The 21,251-nt window shown below is 38.8% G+C and overlaps 1 protein-coding gene across 1 annotated transcript in view; it reads right to left on the bottom strand.

The window, feature by feature from the left end:
• Nucleotides 1-21,251, bottom strand: part of HAO1 (hydroxyacid oxidase 1) — a 60,068-nt gene that overhangs the window by 10,954 nt on the left and 27,863 nt on the right. Inside the window, exons 4-5 of the mRNA XM_010387776.2 lie at nucleotides 12,391-12,566; nucleotides 1,344-1,435 (exon numbers count right to left, since the gene is read on the bottom strand). Of these exons, the coding sequence (XP_010386078.1) occupies nucleotides 1,344-1,435; nucleotides 12,391-12,566 (268 nt within the window). The remainder of the gene's footprint in view (nucleotides 1-1,343; nucleotides 1,436-12,390; nucleotides 12,567-21,251) is intronic.

Below are 21,251 nucleotides of genomic sequence, written 5' to 3'. Positions count from 1 at the left end.
ATAAAACTCCAGGCTCCCAGTACAGCTGGCTCTGCGTGAATTAAACTCTTCCTCTATTGCAATTCCCCTGTCTTGATAAATGGGCTCTGTCTATACGGTGGACAAGGAGAGCTGGTTGGGCGGTTACAGCATCAGACACTGCAAACAAGATGGATTATTTAGTATTCCCTGAGCACATCTCACTCTTTGCCATTTTACACTTAGGCTTATCACACTGCAAAGAGGGGGCCACATGGGGCCAGAGCAGAAGCAAAAAGTATCTGCAACATCATTGCCCCATCTACAAGAGGCTTGGCCAGATCCCCACAAGTGGACAGCACGTGAGGGAACCACTTGATAGCACTCCACCAATGGCTCCTGGCCCCCATTCTGGATCACGGATCCATAAAATCCACCCCAGGAAATGTGTCCATCTCCATGGCTTTGCATCCATTTCTGGACTCCCAGTCCCTGATCTTAAAATCTGCTCTAAGAGTCTGTCAGTTTTCATGGTTTTAGGATCTTCAGGTTCTAATTGCTCTTCGATACAGTTCCATTCAGTCCCACACCTTTCAGGCCAGTTTGGTTCACTTTTATACCTAGATTTTGGATTCTGATTTGCCTACTCCAGTGCATAAAAACCAAAGATGCATGTTGGAAGCTCCTGATAGCTTTAAAAAAATACTAGTGCCTATACACTCCCAAGCCCCAACCAGAGATTCTGATAAATAGACCTGGGGAGCAGATCAGGAGTCTTTAAAGTTCCCAAATGATTCCAATATGCAGCCAAGGTGGTTCACAACCCAGCCAGAGTAGCCTGCTTACAGCTCACTTCCCCTTGCCTGGGCCTAAGCTTTTTTCTCCTTTTCCCAACTCGCCACCGTTTCTCTGCAGCTTTTCAACCGCCACCCCACAGGAAATTCCAATAGGTCCCTTCTCCTGATTTCTTGTCTCAGTTGTACCGATGATCTCAGATTCTACCACAGCCTTTGAATTCCCACAGTTCTCTGCTAGTTCATGTCTTTGGACATTCATGGCATAATCCTTTCTTTCACACTCCAGTTTACATAATTACTGGTGTATCTGTGAATTCCAGAATAATCCTTGCCCACAAATGTCTTATTATTTAATAGAGACTTTCATAGGTTACAAATAAATGCACTGGGCTAATTAAACATAAATATATTTGTTAATTTGGGTAGTTATGTGCCACTAAACTTAAAATCCAAGATCTCACATATTTGCACGTATTTCACCTTGACTGATCACACAAACTACACACAAAGAGGAGGCAGACATAGAGATAGTAACAGTGATGGAAATGGGAACTCCAAAAGGAAATTGCAGCATCTGCCAAAACTCACAGTGGCTGGCACCCCATCGAGTTGTCGAGCCCCATGATTCGACACCAAGATCCCATTCAAGCCATGTTTAACAGCCTCCCTGGCATCGTCACCTGGAGAGAGTAAAACAAGCATCTTAGGGAAACTGTAACTTAACATGCGGCTTGGGTTTAGAGGCCTCCACATTCCAGTCAAATGGAGGCTGACTCCCACCTGCATACCTGGGTCAATAATCTTAGCATAAAAGTATACCCTAGGGTTAGCGCTAGAATAGTAGTGGTAGTTTTCTAGGCCAAGAACAACAAAATGTTACCACTGACGGCAATTTAATTGTAAAATATATAAAAGTATCAATAGATAATACATTGACATAAAATGTATTTATCTTTATAAGGGTGTACTCTTGCTAAGTATTTTTAATAAATAAGATTATACCACTTTATCATTTAGCAAAATTATTCCTCAACAATTTGGATAGCAAAAAAGCACATAAAAATGGCAAGCACTGTTAATGTAACAGACAGTGGACAAACCTATTTCAAAAAACAATCTTTAATACAAAGTCGTAATAGCTTTAGTAACAATTTTAAGTAATATTGTTCTATAATTAAATATATGTTTGCTCATTTAAATGTATAAAAAATTGGCCAGGCACGGTGGCTCATGCCTGTAATCACAGCACTTTGGGAGGCCAAGGTGGGTGGATCACGAGGTCAGGAGTTCAAGACCAGCCTGACCAACATGGTGAAACCCTATCTCTACTAAAAATACAAAAAAAAAAAATTAACCAGGCTTGGTGGCAGGTGCCTGTAGTCCCAGCTACTCAGGAGTCTGAGGCAGGAGAATCGTTTGAACCTGGGAGGCGGAAGTTGCAGTGAGCCAAGATCACACCACTGCATTCCAGCCCGAAAGACAGATAATGACTCCATCCCAAAAAGAAAAAAAAAAAAGAAAAGAAAGAAAGATATAAAAAATGTAATATTAAATCTCTAATCATATTTTAAAATATATTAATTTCTGAAAGTTCGGTTTAAAATAGATTACTGTTCCCTTAAATCTATTTGCAACATTTAAAAACATATTTTATATTCTAAACTATTATTTTTAGCATGTCCTAGTAACAAACCATTTGCTAAAAGAATCATGAAAACAACACTGGTTCTCAGGTTTAACATTCAAAATGCAATACTAAGCAAAACCAATCGGTTCAAGAGTGTAGTAAAAATCAGGCCTTGGAAATTTAAGCAAATGGATATAGGTCATTGCTAATCTGTACAAATTCAGCAATGGAGATAATGGGCACACTTGACTAAGAATTATTTTAAAAGATAAGATAATTATTTTTTATATTATATGCTATCATTTTCCAAACTTTGTTTTATACAAGGCTATTTTTCAACTATTCTTACTTTTTTCGAATGATGATAGTGATATTTTTCTTCTAAAATTATAGGTATAGGAAACTGTTAAGCCTATATGTTATAGACTAAATAATTAAATCCTCTCAAAATTTTCATGTTGAAGGCCTTATCACCAATGTGATGGCATTTGGAGATAGGGTCTTTGGGAGGTGATTAGGATTAGATTAGATTTCTAATTGCCTTTCTTTTCTTTTTTCCATTTACTGTCAGACTTCAGAATATTATCAAGTTCTTCAAAATTTCAATTATTTGATCTGACCTATTAGGTCACTTTATTCTCCCCCTGGAGATAATCCCTGGAGCCCTCTGCCTTGCTGATCCATTCTGTTGTGGTTACTCACAAGACATAATGTCTGCCTTCAGCTTTGAATTTGCTCTTATTCTCACTGAGTTGAATATCTTGCAGTCTGAGTATGCCCTCATTTGGTTTATATTCTCATTTGTTTGTAGTAGATTCCTTTGTAACTTTCTTAAAAAGGACCCAAGGGAGGTAAACTTACAGACCACCTAAATAGCTTCTCTTGTGTGTGAATGACAATTGGATTGGGTATAATAATCTAGGTGGAAAAACGATTTTCCTCAGAACCTTAAAGACATCAGTCCATTGTCTTCTAGTACCCATTGCTGATGCAAGGACTGATGCCAGTCTGATTTGAATTATTTTATAAGTAAACAGTTTTATGTTTAGTTTATCTATACACATTATTTTTCTGAAATTTCATAACCAACGTGATAAGTTGTGATTTGTTTTCTCACTCTAATGACTTACAACAACAGCATTCAGAAATTGTTGGTCTTTAATAAATTCCTTTAGGCCTCTTTCTTTTACTTTTCTACCTGAAACTCCTATCAGTTGGATATTGTACATTTTAAAGTGGTCTTCATGTACATTCATGTAATAAGTTTTTCTTTCTATTTATCTTATTGTTCTCATTGTTGTTTTACCCTTTGGGAAATGTCATTGACTTTATTGTTCAGCCTTTCAGTTATTTCAGCAATCATGTTTTTAATCTTTGAGAGCTCTTTTATATATTCAATTTCCCCTTTTTAAAAAAAAATCAGAAGTCATTTTTCTAATCATTGGGAACTCTTCTTTATGTTCTAATTTTCTTTTCATGGCAGACTCTTCCTATTTATATTTTCAACTTTTTTGAGTCTCTCATTTGGATTTTTTAAAGTTCCTTTTCTTGTTTCATCTCTTTTTCCTGGAATAAGCTTTTCTATAGATTCATCTTGATTTTTTATGTTTTGGTGTTTCTGATATGCCTAGTGATGCTAAATTTTCCATTTATATTTAAGGAAGAAAGATTGAGGAACTGCCCTGTTTTGTAAATTAGTTTCATTCTTGCCAAGTCCTTGGCTGGAGTGGAAATTCTTTCTTGGAACTCTATGTAAGAAAATGCAGGGAATGTCAACTAAGAGGCAATTAGACTGTGAGCTCCTCAAGTGTCAGAATGAGGACAGCATCACGTCATATTGGAAATGTCACCCACCCACATTTCATCCCAGTCATTCATTCATTTCTTTAGAAAGGATCAGCTACTTTATTATTGAGAAGTCAGTGCCAAGTGTCCATTGTTGCATAAGAAGTAGACTGGGAGCAGGATTGCTGGCAGGCATGATCGCTTCCTATATTGATCTTCAGTCAGTCCCCTTGCATTTAGTCTTCACTACCCTCTCTGCCATCCTTGAAGACTATATACCTACAACCTCTCAAGCATTCTATTACATAATCAACCCCTACGTCCTCCAGGATTTCCTGAAAGCCTATTTCAAGGTACAGATTTCTGTATGTTTCCTGCTATCAACATGCTTTCAAAAGTTTCCTAAATTTTCTCTGCTGTTTCTGTCCCTCATCTTCCTTTGCTTTGCTGTCATTAGTGTATACATATTTGCATTTCCATTCTTTAATTTTAATGGGGTGTTGGCTTTAATGAGAGGATTCATATGTACTCAGTCCATCATTTGAAACTAGAAGCCCAATACATTTTCATCTCAAACATATTTCATAAATGATTCCCTAAAGATAGGGCCTCAATGAACTACCACAGAACTTTCTGTGATAATAAAAATGTTCTAGATCTGTGGACTTCCATCATACAGTACCACTAGTCATGTAGCCACTGACCAACTGAAATGTGGCAGTGTGACTAAGAAACTGGAATTTTGCCTTTATTTCATTTTAATTAACTTATATAGCCACATGTGGCTAGTGGCTGCCATATTGCACAGCTCACCTTCAATGTTTCCATGAGCTTACCTATCCTAATAGACATAGCATGGTATTTATTTTAAAAACCTAGGTGTAGTCATAAACAACCTTAGTAAACAGTGTAAAATTATATTCTGAATTGCCATGGTTTGCTCTGGTTATCTAGTTATGTACATGATACTAAACTTCAAGTCAAATTAAAAAAAAAAAAAACACTTAAAAAACATAGACAATGGTATTTTTTCAAACCTCATAATTGAGCATATGTATAGTTCTCCAGTTTATATTCCTATGTCTGCCACCATGTAGCTACAACCTGCATTATGAGAAGTCAAATATTACCAGTAAACAGATCCTGTACAGGAGGAAGAAGTGATTCACTGTTTAGACTAAGTCATCGGACCACCTGGACTTAAATCCCACATCTGCTGCTTGCTTGCTGTGTAAGTGGCAAGTTACTTAACTTCTCTGTGCATTATAGTCCTAAGCCACAAAATGAGGATAGCGATCCACATATGATGAGCTTGTGGATTTAATGAGTTGAATGTGTGTTTAGAAAGTGCCCGACACATGTCGAACACTCAGATAAATATTAACTATTATTACTCTTTTCCTCTGATGGTGTAGGGAGTATAAACTAAGATGATGACTAGGTGGAGAAAGATTTATTTGCAGGATGCATTTAGCAACTCTGTTTGAGTTGTGTTTATAACAGTTTCATCCTAGTTGGGATTACAATGATAAAGTGCCTCCCATTTGAATTAAATGTTTCTTAAGTAACAGTCTGTTATCTGCCATCATTTCAAGTGGTTTTTTATATTCTGCAGGTAGTATTGGGAATATAGGGAGAAATGACAGAATGATTTGCTCAGAGGATAGGACTGTGAATTTCTAGAGAAGCAAAGACAATAAGGAAAATTTATAACCAGATATAAGGCCCTTTTATTAGCTGCTTATGCAGCCTTGTCCACAGTTTTACATTTTATTTTAACACAGAGAGAAAAGCAATTTTGCCTTAATGAAAGGGCCAAAATATTCCCACTTAGCAAAATGTTCATGAATCTTGGATATTTTTATTAATTCTTAGAACTTAAGAGTGTGGCATTCCATATTTATGAATTTGCCATTAAGTACATTGATTGAGAAACACAGTCATCAATGGGCAGTGGCACTGTTTGCTATCTCACTAATATTTTATTTCCATATTTAATTTAAAATATAAAAGTGAAATGTAAGTACTCAAGATTTGAGCTCAGCCTTCACACCGTTGGAGATTTTGGTCTAGAAATCTGTTCTGACTTAGAGGAGAGTAGTAACTAAATCCCAGACACATGACAGCAATTTTAAACACAATCCAGGAACATTAAGTGAATTTTTTTTAAAGTATCTTGAACAATGTATACAGGCATACCTTGTTTTATTGCACTTTGCTTTATAGCAATTTGCAGCTACTGAGTTTTCTAGAAATTGAAAATCACCACCTTGATCAGTTAGCAGCCATCAACATCTAGGAAAGACCCTCCACCAGCAAAAAGACGACAACCCACTGAAGGCTCAGATAATAATTAGCATTTTTTAGGAGTAAGGTATTTTTAATTAAGGTATATACAATGCTCTAGTGGCGTTGTGGCAACCCTGCATCAAGCAAGTGTACCAGCACTATTTTTCTAACAGCATGTGCTTGCTTTGTATCCCTGTGTCACAGTTTGGTCATTCTCACCCTATTTCACACTTTTTCATTATTGTTACATCTGTTGCAGTGATCTGTGATTAGTGATCTTTGATGTTACTATTGTAATTGCTTGGGAGTACCATGAACCATCGCCTTTAAAATGTGGAACTTAATAAATATGTGTGTTCTGACTGCTCCACTCACTGGCCATTCACCCATCTCTCTCCCTGTCCTCAGGCCTCCCTATTCCCTGAGAAGCAACAATATTGAAATCAGGCCAATTAATAACTCTACAATGGCTTCTAAGTGCTCAAGGAAGAGTCACATACCTCTCACTTTAAATTAAAAACCAGAAATTATTAAGCTTAGTGAGAAAGGAATGTGAAAGGCCAAGACAGGACAAAAGCTAGGCTCCTTGTGCCAAACAGCTAAGTTGTGAATGCAAAGCAAAAGTTCTTAAAGGAAATTAAAGCTACTACGCTAATGAACACAGGAATGATAAGAAAGCAAAGCAGCCTTATTGCTAATAGGGAGGAAGTTTGAGTGGTCTGGATAGATGATCAAACCAGCCACCACACTCCCTTAAACCAAAGCCTAATCCAGAGCAACACCCTAACTCTCTTCAATTCTATAAAGACTGCGAGAGGTGAGGAACCTGCAGAAAAAAAGTATGAAGCCAGCAGAGGTTGATTTCTGAGGTTTAAAGAAAGGAGCCATCTCCATAACATAAAAGTGCAAAATGGAGCAGCTGAATGCTGATGGAAAAGCTGCAGCAAGTTATCCAGGCGATCTAGCTAGGAAAATGATGGAGGTGGCTACGTTGAACAATATATTTTCAGTGTAGATGAAACATGCTGTATGGCATCTTCTTCCAAACAAGCCTTCCTCATACTGGAAGAAGATGCCATCTAGGACTTTCATAGCTAGAGAGGAGAAGTCAATGCATGGCTTCAAAGTATAATCCAAAAATTTTACCAAATCTACTCTGCCCGTGCTCTATAAATAAGACAACAAAGTCTGGATGACAGCACATCTGTTTACAGCATGGTTTACTACATATGTTAAGCCCAGTGTTGAGACAGCTGCTCAGAAAAAAAAAAAAGATTTCTTTCAAAATATCACTGCTCACTGACAATGCACCTAGTGACTCATGAGCTCTGGTGGAAAAGCACAAAAAGATTAATGTTTTTATGCCTGTTAACACAACCTCCACTCCATAGCCCATGGATCAAGGAGTAATTTTGACTTTCAAGTCTTATTAGTTAAGAAATATATTTCATAAGATTATAGATACTATAGTTAATGATTCCTCTGATGAATCTGAGCAACATTAATTGAAAACTTTTTGGAAAGGATTCACCATCCTAGATGCCGTTAAGAACATTTGTGATTTGTGGGAGGAGGTCAAAATATCAACATTAACAGGAATTTGGACGATGTTGATTCCAGCCCTCATGGATGACTTTGAGGAGTTCAAGAGTATGGTGAAGAAAGTCACTGCTGATGTGGCAGAAACAGTAACAGAACTGAATTCGATGTGGAACCTGAAGCTGTGGCTAAATTGCTGCAATCATGTGATAAAACTTAAATGAATGAAGAGTTTCTTCTTATCAATGAGCAAAGAAAGTGGTTCTTGGGATGGAATCAACTCCTGGTGAAGATGCTGTGAACATTGCTGAAATAACAACAAAGGATTTAGATATCACATAAACTTCACATATAAAGCAGCGGCAGTTTGAGAGGACTGACTCCAATGTTGAAAAAGTTGTACTGTGGGTAAAATGCTATCAAATAGCTTCTCATGATACAGATAAATCTTTCCTAAAAGGAAAAGTTAATCAATGCATCAAACTTCCTTGACTTATTTTAAGAAGTTACCACAGCCACCCTAAACCTTCAGCAACCCCCACCCTGTTCAGTCAGCAGCCGTCGACACCGAGAAAAGACCCTCCACCAGCAAAAAGACTACAACTCGCTGAAGGCTCAGATGATGATTAGCATTTTTTAGGAGTAACTTATTTTTTAAGTAAGGTATATACATTTTTTTAGGCATAACGCTATTGCACAAAATAGATTACAGTATGGCAAAAACATAACTTTCATATGCACTGGGAAGACAAAAAATTTATGTGACTTGTTTTACCGTGGTGGTCCGGAACTGAATCCACAATGTCTCTGGGGTATGCCTGTATATGAAGAGCTGACTAGAGAAAAGTTTCTCAGAAACACAAAACCACAATGGAAGTGAGACAGCCTAATTCAAAAAAAATTAAAAGAAAAAGAAAAAAACTCTAAAAAGCACTATGCTTTTGCTCAAAAAAGCCATTTGTTTGCTAGTGTGAGTTCTGACAAAGACCAAATCCTGTCTCAAGTACATGTTAGGAGCTTGCATTGACGTTCTCTAAGGTCAGTTTAACCACACACAGTAAGAGATTACATCTTCCATTCCAATTTGCATTCATTAAAATATAATTCTTAAAATGGTGGGACAGTCAGATGTTTGGTCTAGATCTTCACAGTTGCTCATGGCTTCATGTTCCTGCAAATATAATCTGTACTTTTCTGAAAAAGGAAAATGAAAGAGGATGGGTGACTCTTAGTCAACCCATGTGATTTCTGGATGAGGACCTGTGAAATGGAGAAAATTGGATTTCCCAGAACTGGCCCCGCCACCGCTCCCTTCCGATCCAAATTGAGCATATGTGTTACTTGGTGCAATTGTTGTCATAGAGATGATTCTTGTTTGTTAAATAAAAAACCAAATGGTTACAGAAAACTAGACAATGTAAACTGTACATGTATAAATAAGTTATTTCCCTTTAAATGTCAAATGTCCCATCTCTCCTTTTTTTTTTTTTTTTTTGAGCTTTCTCTAATTAGATAGACTCATAGTTTTCATCAAGAAGTTCAGTAAATAAATATTTGGACTATCTACTATGTGTAAAATGTCACAAAAACATTTAGAAACAAGCAAGAAATCCATATGGATGAGAAGAAAAGAGAGGTGATGGTGATGGTGGTAGTGGTGGTGATGGTGGTGATGGGAGTGGTGGTGGTGGTAGTGGTGATAGTGGTGGTGGTGGTGGAGGTGGTGGTGATTGTCTTGGTAATGGTGGTGTTGATGGTGGTTGTGGTTATAGTGCTGGTCGTGGTGGTGGTCATGGTGGTGATGGGAGTAGTGGTGGTGGTGGTGGTGATAGTGGTGGTGGTTGTTCCTGGTAATGGTGGTGTTGATGGTGGCTGTGGTCATGGTGATAATGGGATTGGTGGTGGTGGTAGTGGCAGTGGTTGTCCTGGTAATGGTGGTGTTGATGGAGATTGTGGTTATGGTGGTGATGGTGGTGGTCATGGTGGTAATGGGAGTGGTGATGGTGGTGACGGGAGTGGTGATGGTGATAGCAGTGGTGGTGGTGGCAGTGTTGGTGGTTGTCCTGGTAATGGAGGTTGTGGTAGTGGTGGTGATGGTGGTGGTAGTGGCAGTGGTCCTAGCTAAAGTGATAGCAGAATGAAGTTCTAGAAACCAAAATATTTTTCAACATAACATGTGATGGTAAATCTGATTCAATTGTTTGCATCATATCTTAGGGGACAAAGTTGTAGAAAATGATATACACTGGAAATCCTAAATTGAAAAGGTGGTTAAAAAATAAAATGACTTCCTTCTTATCTTTGTTCCTTATTTGAAACAATTATGGAACAAGACTAAAATTTTATTCTTCCCTAGTGTTTTAAAGCCAGATCCCCTGGGCCTTCTCTGTGATTAACTGTCTTAATTTTCTAATTTAATTATACCTTCTCAGTCCCCTCCCTGCCATTACTCTAAGTCATCTCTACAATTATCTCTTTTCTGGACAACAACAGTTCCTAAATGTCTTCCCTGACCACAATTTTGCCACCTCCATCCATTAGGTCCATTGTGCAAAGCATGATTTCTGTAAAATGCTTATTTGATGAGGTTGTTTCTCTGATCAAGACACTTCAGTGGTTCTCAGCCACTTTAAAGCCTAAATTCTCTAAATGGTTTACATGTTTTATAAATTGTTATGCATAATTCCTTTATTCTGCCAGTACTTCAGTCTGAAATAGAGTCTATTGGCTTGATATCATGGTAAAATTCAAGCATCATCTTTCATTCTGAAAAGTGTTTTCTAACTCACTCTTATATTATTGTCCATATTCTTTTTTAAGCCATGCCCTTACATTGCACAGATTTCTATATAACATTTTATTCACCCAAAATGCTTGCTTATATATCTGTCTCCTACAAGAATAGACTGTCTTTTTATCCAAGGATCTAAGATTATTTTATTTTATAAAAATATTTTAGCACACAGTAATTATGATATTTATGGAATGAATGAGTGAGTGAATAAGAGAATGGATGAATGGATACATAAATGAATGGCACAGAACCTTCAGGTTAATATTATTTAGTCCCCACAGTTGAATGCGACCACAGTAAGTAGCACTAGTAATCATGGATGACAACACGGATGCAAGTAAAGGAAGTGAAACCATTGTTTAAAGGTGTCTGTAAACCAAACCAATACATATTCATTGAAGCATAATCCACAGAAATTTTGAACTAGTACAATGATCAGTAGGAAACAGTGAACAATTTTTTTAGAAGTACAGAATAATGTTTGAGATGATGGATATGCTAATTACCCTGATATGATTACTATACATTACAGGTATTGAAACATCACTATATGCTCTGCGCATATGTACAACTATTATATATCGATTTTTAAAACTACTTTAATTTGTTTGAGCACAGAATAAGAACATCTGGATTTAAACATATCTCCACTACTTAAATGCTGCACTGGGCTTATTTCTTTCACTTTTATAAGCTCATTTCTTCAGACATAAAATTAAATAGTCAAAGTAGGTAGAACTTTATAAATAGGGATCACATAACTCAGACACGTTCAAGTAAAATCTATGAAAAAGTTTTGATTCAAAGTCATTTAATAGACATACATTAATGGACAGACTCTCATCCCAAAGTCACTTACTCAAACATTTCAGTTAAAAAAAAAGAAAAAAGAAAAAAGTTTTTGGCAGTTATCTATATAAACACACTAAAAAAAAAGTGTTTTCAAACGCAAGAAAACATTTTTGTGGGTAAACACATTTACACTCCAAAATTATTATAGTCATTGGTACCTCCCTGTGGGATCTGAATATATGGGGATGCTGGAGGAAATAGTTAAGTTTCTTGTTACCCATGGCTTGATAATTGAGCATTTGACCATACTAGTCAGCCATTCTCTTCAGAGAGGTGATGTGGGTTTGACCACACTCAAAAATTAGTCCTAGCCATTTGTACTGGAGGGAGCACAAGGAAAAGAGGGAAAGCTCTTAAAACAAGTCTGTCTGTCAAAATATCTCCTTGGGGTTTCTCTTTGGTCTGAGAGCAGCTGTTGTAGCTTTCAGGCAAAGCAATGAACTCGTGATGTTCTACCAAGATCTTGCCAGGCTTTATGCTTCAGTAACAGCTCTGAAATAAGGCAATGGCATCCCAATTCTTTGACAAGGCTAACTTTCTACTTCATGAGAGTTTAGCTCTGCTTCAGAATATTACCTAAGAATGAAGAAATATTTACTCACTAACATGAAAAGAGAGAATTGAGAGTTGGAATGTCTCTCTCAATTTCCATGTTAATATTTCCTTGTTATTTTCCTTTAAGAATATGAAGACCATATCCACAAAGGATCATAACATCAGTACGAATTCAAGTAGAGAAATAAACGAACCTCTCAAAATGCCCTTTGCAACAATTGGCAATGACGTCAGTCTTCTCAGCCATTTGATATCTTCCCAGCTGATAGATGGGTCTATCGCTTTAGCCACATATGCAGCAAGTCCACTGTTGTCTCCAAAATTTTCCTCAGGAGAAAATGATAAAGTACTGGTTTCAAAATTTTTCATCCTAAAATAAGCAATGCATAAAACAAGAAATTTGCCAAAGTTAGAAATATCTTTCCAGTGATTCAATGAAAAATGTTACCCTTTTCAAATCAATTCGCTGTTCACTCCTCATTCATCTATAAGTCAATTGCATGCATATTTTCCATATTTTAATGTAGGACTCTAGACAATGTTATACGCTAGTGGTCTTAATCAGTGACGTAAATTTTATTTTACATCTTAGGCTGTGTTTATACAAACAAATGTGTTTCAAGGGAAAAAAATGTGTTCATATTCAAATATCCCTTTTTAAGCCAGTTTATAGGTATAGACAATAGAGTTGACACTATTTTTAGCCAGCAATGCAAATTAATCACAATTTTAAAAACAATTTTTATGGTGCACTATAATTTACAAAGGGTTTTGTATGCCAAAATTATCACAATTTTTCCTTAAAAGACTCTTAGAAAGTAACATTGATACTCTATGATTCCCATAGAAAATAAAAACAGCAGTACAAAATGAATTGCCTCAAATGAAGTCTAGTTAATAGCAGTATTTGAGTTCCAATCTGGGTCCCTTGACTTTATTCCTAATTATATTCTCTTGGCTCAGATCTCTGTTTGCTCCTGGCTATTGCACCTGACCTCATGAAACCTTCCAATGCCCTTGTAGAAAATTCTAGAAGAGGTTGCAACTGAGTAACAGGTGTTAGCATGACTGTCTGTTGCCCCTGTAGACTCCTTCTTGCCCTGCTATTGCAGTATTGATGGTGGTGGTGGGCATGGGAGAAGTGGGAACTGTTTCCCAGCAGATAAGTTGTCACCTCTTGCCTTTCCCTCCCCCTTTTAGTTGTTCTCTCTGAACCTCTCGGTCTGCTGACTCAAAACAAGTTTGACAAGGACATGAACTTTTCAATTATCAATACCTTCATTTCTCTGACAGTGGTTTTTTTTATTTGGTCCTGGGCCTGAGTCACCACCCACACAGCAGACTGGAAGCATTAGGGATGTTGAAGTGTAAATACCCCAGCTCCCTCACCCCTAGGTAGACTAACTCTGAGATAAATTCTGCCTAAGCTCCCAAAATTTGCCAGCAGGGTTGAGCTTCAGTTGCCCAAAACTGTAGCTGTCTTGGTATTATGCCCTTTGTTCAATGCCTTCCCTCCTTTGCCTCACTTTCCTACTCCTCTAGCAGTATTCCCTTCACCTTCCCTATAAACTACTTGCACTGAAATCACAGGCTCACAGCCTGCATCTAGGAGAACCCAAACTGAGACAAAGTACCACTGAGTTGCTTCCTTCCTGTATGTCTATTTTTGTTGACCCAGCTTAGCCCAGTATTTCTCTAACTCACCTCTAAGATTCTGCAGCTGGCTTCCCCTGTGCCTGAGGTCTTTTCTCTTGACCTAACATCCTGGCTAGACTTTGGCAGTTCCCCACTCTAGGGGCAATGTCTTTTCAGCCTGCAGCTGTGACTGCTAGCTGGATGGATGACTTCAGGATGCACAATAGAATCATTCCTGTGACTTATCTGCCCACAGCCCCAAATCCAGTTGTAAAATTCTTCTCCTGAAACATTGTTTTTGAATAATGACAGTGACCAGACTCACTTTGCTCTTCTGCATGCTATTAATTCCCCTACCAGTCAATCTCCTTTTTTTTTGGGTCAAAGCATAGTAGTATGTATATTGATCTCTGGCTTAGTCCTATCTCTTTCTTCCCCTCCACCAGCTCTGTCATTAAATGTAGAGAAGATCATGGAGCCACATAAAAATTTATATATCGGCCAGGCGCAGTGGCTCATGCCTATAGTCCCAGCACTTTGGGAGGCCAAGGTGGGCAGATCACCTGCGGTCAGGAGTTCAAGACCAGCCTGGACAACATGGTGAAACCCAGTCTCTACTAAAATTTCAAAAAAATTAGCCAAGTGTAGTGGTGCGCACCTGTAATCCCAGCTACTTGGGAGACTGAGGCATGAGAATCGCTTGAACTCAGGAGGCGGAGGTTGCCACTGCACTCCAGATTAGGCGACAAAGTGAGACTCCATCACAAAAAAATTAATAAAAATAGTATATCATACTAGAAGAATCTAGGCACAATCATGACTTCCTTTAATAGAAAACTATGATTTTTTACACTTTAGTGTATTTTAGCTAACATAACTGGTTATGTAGCTTGGGTGGCATATATTATCATAAAGATATGAACATTCATATCCCATATAACTCAATTCAAGCTATTAACAAAGTTTTCTCAATAAGGATTGAATAGTTAGTCCTATAGTTTCATGGACTCAAATGGCCATTTAAGATCATAGAAAATTTCAGTGAGTCATATGGATGCCCATCTAGTTGTTGGCCTTTGGTGGGGATTTTAGCTGAAATGCCTGGACTTCCTTTTTATTTAAATCAAACCACTTAGGGTTGTACGTTATGTTATAGTCCTTGGTCTTCTGTGGTCACCCTAATTTGAATAAAGCTAACTGCTGGTCAATAAACATATCCTTATCATGGAGACCTATTTCATTACTTACAAATGATTAAATGATAATAAATTCCAAACTTTTAAATAATATTAATAAGAAAAAGTCCGGTCTGTCTATCCCATAGCAAGACCAGGGAAAGAAAAAGAAAAACATCTGTATGTGTATATAGTCTGCATGGCACCCCACCCCCATCCCAAACAAGCTCCAGTGTTTCAGCAGGGGTGGGGTGAAAGGGTGAAATGGATAGGAAAAAACAGAAACATGGATAAAATTATATAAATAACTGTTGTTATTCTTGGATGGTGAAATGCGGATCAACACTTGAATGAATGTTGCCTTACAGAAATTTCAGTGCACAATGAAGCCTTGTTGTTACTCTGAAACTTTGTTCAAAGTCAGAAGCCAAGAAAAAGTTTTTGGATATCTTGACAGAGACCCACGATGGAGTGTTTTACCAAGAGCTCCGAAAGAAACCTCCATGAATGCTATTTTTATTCGGATTATGACATACATATATATAAATGCTTAAAGTGGCTTCTGATAACCAAAGTATTCCATTTTGTAAGAAAAAAGGGGCGAAATCAAAATAATAACATGATTACTTAGGGCTTAATTCTCCAAATCCTGATCTGTTTAATGACGCAAAGGTAAGAAACAAGATTTCTTCTTTGTAAGGTGCTCATTATCTCTTGAGTGACACTCAAATATACTTTTTAATATAGAAGTTGTTTTAGCTGTTAGTAATTTAGCATCATAAAAAAGTAACAACTGCTAATGTAAGTTAAACATTATTAAATAACCAACAGTAACACTAATAATCATGAATATTGAGTAATACATAATATTATGTATTATAAGTATTGATAATGCAGCATTAAAGATAAAGCCACATAATTCTGTCTTGGGAAACAAAAAATAAAACGACCAGTAGAGGCTACAGTATCAACACAATATGAAAAGAAAGAGATTGAAAGAGGGGCTCATAAATACAGACACTGATACATGGGCCACCAGCCTTTAATTCTGTGGTTAGGAGAATACTTGTGTTGAGAACACAGCCCTGGTAATTGCTTCCTCAATGTGGCCGCTAGAAGACGGTTCAGGGGGCCGGGTGCGGTGGCTCAAGCCTGTAATCCCAGCACTTTGGGAGGCCGAGACGGGCGGATCACGAGGTCAGGAGATCGAGACCATCCTGGCTAACACTGTGAAACGCCGTCTCTACTAAAAAATACAAAAAACTAGCCGAGCAAGGTGGCGGGCCCCTGTAGTCCCAGCTACTCAGGAGGCTGAGGCAGGAGAATGGCGTGAACCCGGGAGGCAGAGCTTGCAGTGAGCTGAGATCCGGCCACTGCACTCCAGCCCCAGCGACAGAGTGAGACTCTGTCTCAAAAAAAAAAAAAAAAAAAAAAAAAAGACGGTTCAGGGAATGAATTTTGAGTTCAAATCCTGGTTCAGCCTCTTGCTAGTTATGTTACATTGGGAAAATCTTGTATGCTCTAGTACATTTTGTTGGTTGAGTCAACAATTACTTATTGAGCATCTACTACGTGCCAGTGTTTTCAGTGTTTAAGATACATCAATAAATATCAAAACAGTTGAGAATCCCTGCCCATGGTAAACATCATCAATAAGTAAATTACAATAAGTAAATTACAAAGTGTATCAGAACATAAGCACTATACAAAGTCAAGAAAAAAGTAAAGCAGATTAAGAGGGATGTGAGTTGTCAGAGACTCAAAATGAAACTTTAAGTATGTTTGGTAACCAGTATTGGCAAAATTGAGAAGCTATCTTGAGGAGGAAATTAGTAGAACTGTGTTGTGGTTATTTGTTACAACAGCAATAAGAATAACATGAAGGCATTATATTACAGTTCCAAATGTCAGAAGTCTAAAATGAGTCTCACTGGACCAAACTCAAGATATCAACAGGGCTACATTTCTTCTGGAGAATCTAGGGGAAGCCCTATTCCCATGTATTTTCCAGCTTCTAGATACCCCCTGCTTTCCCTGGCTCCTGACCACATCATTCCAACCTCTACATCCGTCATTTCATCTCTTTCTCTGACTCTGACACTCTTGCTTCCTTCCCTGTTATAAAGACCCTTTTAATGACATCAAGCCTACTGAGATAAAACAGGAAAAATCCTCCCACCTCAAGCCCCTTATGTTAATTACATCTGCAAAGTCCATTTTGCCACATAAAGTAACAGGTTCCAGGGATTCATTTTCCTGCCATACTTATCGATGTGAATGATTTCCTAACCAAAAATTTAAGAGGCTATTATGCCATTTAAGAGGCTATTGTGCCAAGTCCTCCACTGACCTCTCTCCCTGCCCCTGCCCCTGCCCCCACCCTGTTATTCTGCTCATATTTGCATCTCTACCATCAGTTTTTATTGTGGCTTCCCAATATAGAGACATGTATATCCATTCCTAACATCAAGACTCAATGGAAGCCAGGCTATTAGTCATGCGTGGATGCTGGGAATTACTGTTACAGGCAGAGGGAACAGCCAGAGCAAAGGCTCCGGGGTTCCAGCATGCCTGGCATATTGAAGGAACGGCAGGGAAGCCAGAGTGGAAGAGTGGGTGAGGATGTGAGTGCTAGGCAGTGAGGCAGAGGTCATGGAGACCTATTCACATTGAGTCTACTTTAAGGCAGGCCACTTTCATCATGAGAGACCTGAGAAGACAGTGGCAGGCCAATCTATTTCAGTATGATATATTCTGGCTACTGTGATCAATAAATCACTTCTGGGCGCCCGGCGCAGTGGCTCACGCCTGTAATCCCAGCACTTTGGGAGGCCTCGGCAGGCGGATCACGAGGTCAGGAGATCGAGATCATCCTGGCTAACATGGTGAAACCCCGTCTCTACTAAAAATACCAAAAAATTAGCCAAGCGTGGTGGCGGGTGCCTATAGTCCCAGCTACTCGGGAGGCTGAGGCAGGAGAATGACATGAACCTGGGAGGCGGAGCTTGCAGTCAGCCGAGATCGCACCACTGCACTCCAGCCTGGGCGACAGAGCGAGACTCCGTCTCAAAATAAATAAATAAATAAATAAATAAATAAATAAATAAATAAATAAATCACTTCTGGGTTTAAGAAAACATGTCACTGGGCAAATCGTAGAAAGGGTAAGTGTCATGATTTACCTTGATCTTAGTCAATGATCAGAAATTACTTTTCTTCTCTTTAAACTGCGTTGGCACTGCACTGAAGGGTCAAATCTTAAATCAGGGTAAATGAACCATCTCTGTGGGGATATAGAGAAAGAAAAAGTTCCTGCCCCAAAGCCTCAGGAATCAGTCTACTGAACTAGTTTCATTCCTTGCTTCTTCCAAGAGCATATGAGAAGTCTCCTTACTCCCTCTCAGTTTCAGGAACCCCCGTGCCATTAATAATGTATACACATGCATGTGTTTTGCATATGGACCAAGCAGAGACTACCAAACCTCTGAACTCTTGCTGGGCCCAGATGCCAAGAGTCGGGACCCTCCCCTACACCCGGGCAGAGGAAGTAACAAGGGCTGGAAGGAGCCATGCTTTACAGGCTCATTCTCCTCTGGATTTCCTGCCTCCCTTGCCTGCCAAACCTCACTTATGAAAAGCCAGGCTTCACCTTCTGTGAGTCAGGTCAGTTGCGGAAAGAAACCGATTTCATATCAGGCTATAACAGATGAGCTTTTTGGGTGTATGTGGCCTCAGGCGGAAGCCTGGACCTCCCATTAGCATGCTCTGCCTTTGAGAGCTGAATGTGGACCACTGAGGAACTGACCAGAAGGCACTGGCCTACTCCGAAGTCCACTAGGACAAACAACGCCAATGTGCACTCTGAGGGGCTGGGGGTACACCCAGCTGTGGGTGTTTCCCGTGTTCCCTATAACCTGGATGTGTTGCTCATTATTTGATCATCTTCAGACCGGAGATGTGACAAGCTAGGAAGCCGCAGCCAGTTCCATGCACACCGACAGCTGAAAAGGGTCTTTGTTTCATGGCCCTTCACGTCATCTGGGAAGGAGCCCAGGAGCAAAAGAAAAGGGGGGAAAGCAAATCAAACTTCCCGCTACTCACTGAGTAGCCCCAGTCGTGAGGAAGCAAGAGGTACCAGCCAGAATTAACAACTGTGTCATCCCCAGTAGATGCCTCTGTGAAACACGTTTTGCTATCCAGAGCAAGAAAGCATGTCTTAAGTTAAAAACAAAACAAAAAACCCTACTGTACTTATTATTGTTGTTACTATTGTTAGTAGTACTAGTATTAAGAAATGCAGGAAAAGGAAGAACAAATTCCTTTTCAAATGGCCAAGGGGAAATAATGAGGAATGTTTCCTGTCAGAAACCTCGATAGTGGGAAACTATTTAGAAAGTCTTTAAAAAAAAAAAAAAAAAAAGTAATCAAAGTAGAGAAATAATGTAAACATGGGTTTCATATTGGGGGAATTTGAATCCATCAGCTTTCTGATGAATTTGGCAAGGAATAAGACTATGCCAGAGGCTTTTGTTTTTGTTCTCTTTACACACAGGGTGTTTAGGTAACCCTAAGTCTGGGATATGTGGAACACTTTTATTGGCAAGTTTGGCGGGGAGAGCACTTTCTTTTTCTGTCATTGGCCGAATCCTGGTGCCACATACAGAAATAATATCCTAAACTGGCCTGGTAGTAACAGGGAGGTAACACCACACAGCTAATTCACACATGGCTCAACAGCAAGATTTTACGCACAGTAGTTTATTCTCACATAGGCACATACACAGTAAAACTATGTGAGACTTACACAAGGCCGTGCTCCAACTTCCATGGTGAGATACACTCTGAAGTCACTGTAATAGATATGAAATTCCAGGCGAATATGAATTTGATTGTGGATCTTTTCATTTTTGAATATTGTAGAAGAGCAAACACAGTAAACCTGTGGCTTCTTTCGTCTTTTATCTTTTTTCAATCTTGCTAGCGCTAGGATTTTTTTTCTTTTTCTTTTTTTTCTTTTCAAATACAATTCAAACATAGAATAAGTAAGGGTCTCTGTGGCATGAGATCTGGGAACCCAGGAAGACATTCCTCATAATCTTACATATTCTGATGGATGCTGTAGAGTCCATCATAAAAATGTCCGCCGTTAAAACTAAGATTTTGATCCCTTTTCAAATACTTATAGGCCTGAGGGACATAATACGTCCATATGAAAAATCCAAGAGCACATTTTGGCAGAAACTAAAGGAAGGAAAACATGATGGGGAAAAGAGGTGTGTAGCTTAAGGAGGTTTGGGTCTTTCCCAGAGACTTCCGCTCGGTTTCCAGCTTTGACTCAAGATGATTGTAATCCTAGGCCGGGCGCGGGGGCTCAAGCCTGTAATCCCAGCACTTTGGGAGGCCGAGACGGGCGGATCGCAAGGTCAGGAGATCGAGACCATCCTGGCTAACACGGCGAAACCCCGTCTCTACTAAAAAAATACAAAAAACTAGCCGGGCGAGGTGGCGGGCGCCTGTGGTCCCAGCTGCTCGGGAGGCTGAGGCAGCAGAATGGCGTGAACCCGGGAGGCGGAGCTTGCAGTGAGCTGAGATCCGGCCACTGCACTCCAGCCTGGGCGACAGAGCGGGACTCCGTCTCAAAAAAAAAAAAAAAAAAAGATGATTGTAATCCTAAAATACTACCAGAAAAGAGATAATAATTCACTGCTTGTGAACAGGGTGAATGAATGACCTGATGAAACCATTATAGTTCAACATCAGATTATGTGATACATTGTTTTTGCTAAGATGAATGATTTGAGTGAATGAATGAATGAATCTTGACCTATGGACAAACCACAGTGAAAGGAATATTGCTGAAAGAAGAAGTAGACAATGAGGGATCAAAGATGTGGCTTTTTTTAAATCTCCATTATTTTTTCTTTCTTTAATCTTCTTAGCCTTAGCTGTTCCATGTACAATTAAAAATAAAATGTAAAGGTGGCTCTTTGACTTTAACAGAGAAATAGGGCACCAGGATGATCATAATAAACTGTTGCTTGGGCAGAATTAAGTATCTGCCATCTGTAGAACAATTCATATTTCCTAAAGCCAAAGGCCTTAATGCACTCTGGTCTGAAAACTTATTTGACTTTTGTAAGTATAGAGGCCATTTCTGTTTCTATTGTGTAGCTCAAAAAAGTGACATCTACAAAAGAGATTTGATTAGCTGAGGATTAACCAGATATTTAGCAATGATGGTATCA

The sequence above is a fragment of the Rhinopithecus roxellana genome, chromosome 13 (genome assembly GCF_007565055.1).
Source record: "Rhinopithecus roxellana isolate Shanxi Qingling chromosome 13, ASM756505v1, whole genome shotgun sequence".
Classification (NCBI taxonomy): Eukaryota; Metazoa; Chordata; class Mammalia; order Primates; family Cercopithecidae; genus Rhinopithecus; species Rhinopithecus roxellana.
The sequence above is the reverse complement of the archived record's forward strand: the minus strand, read 5'-3'. Positions and strand labels throughout refer to the sequence as shown.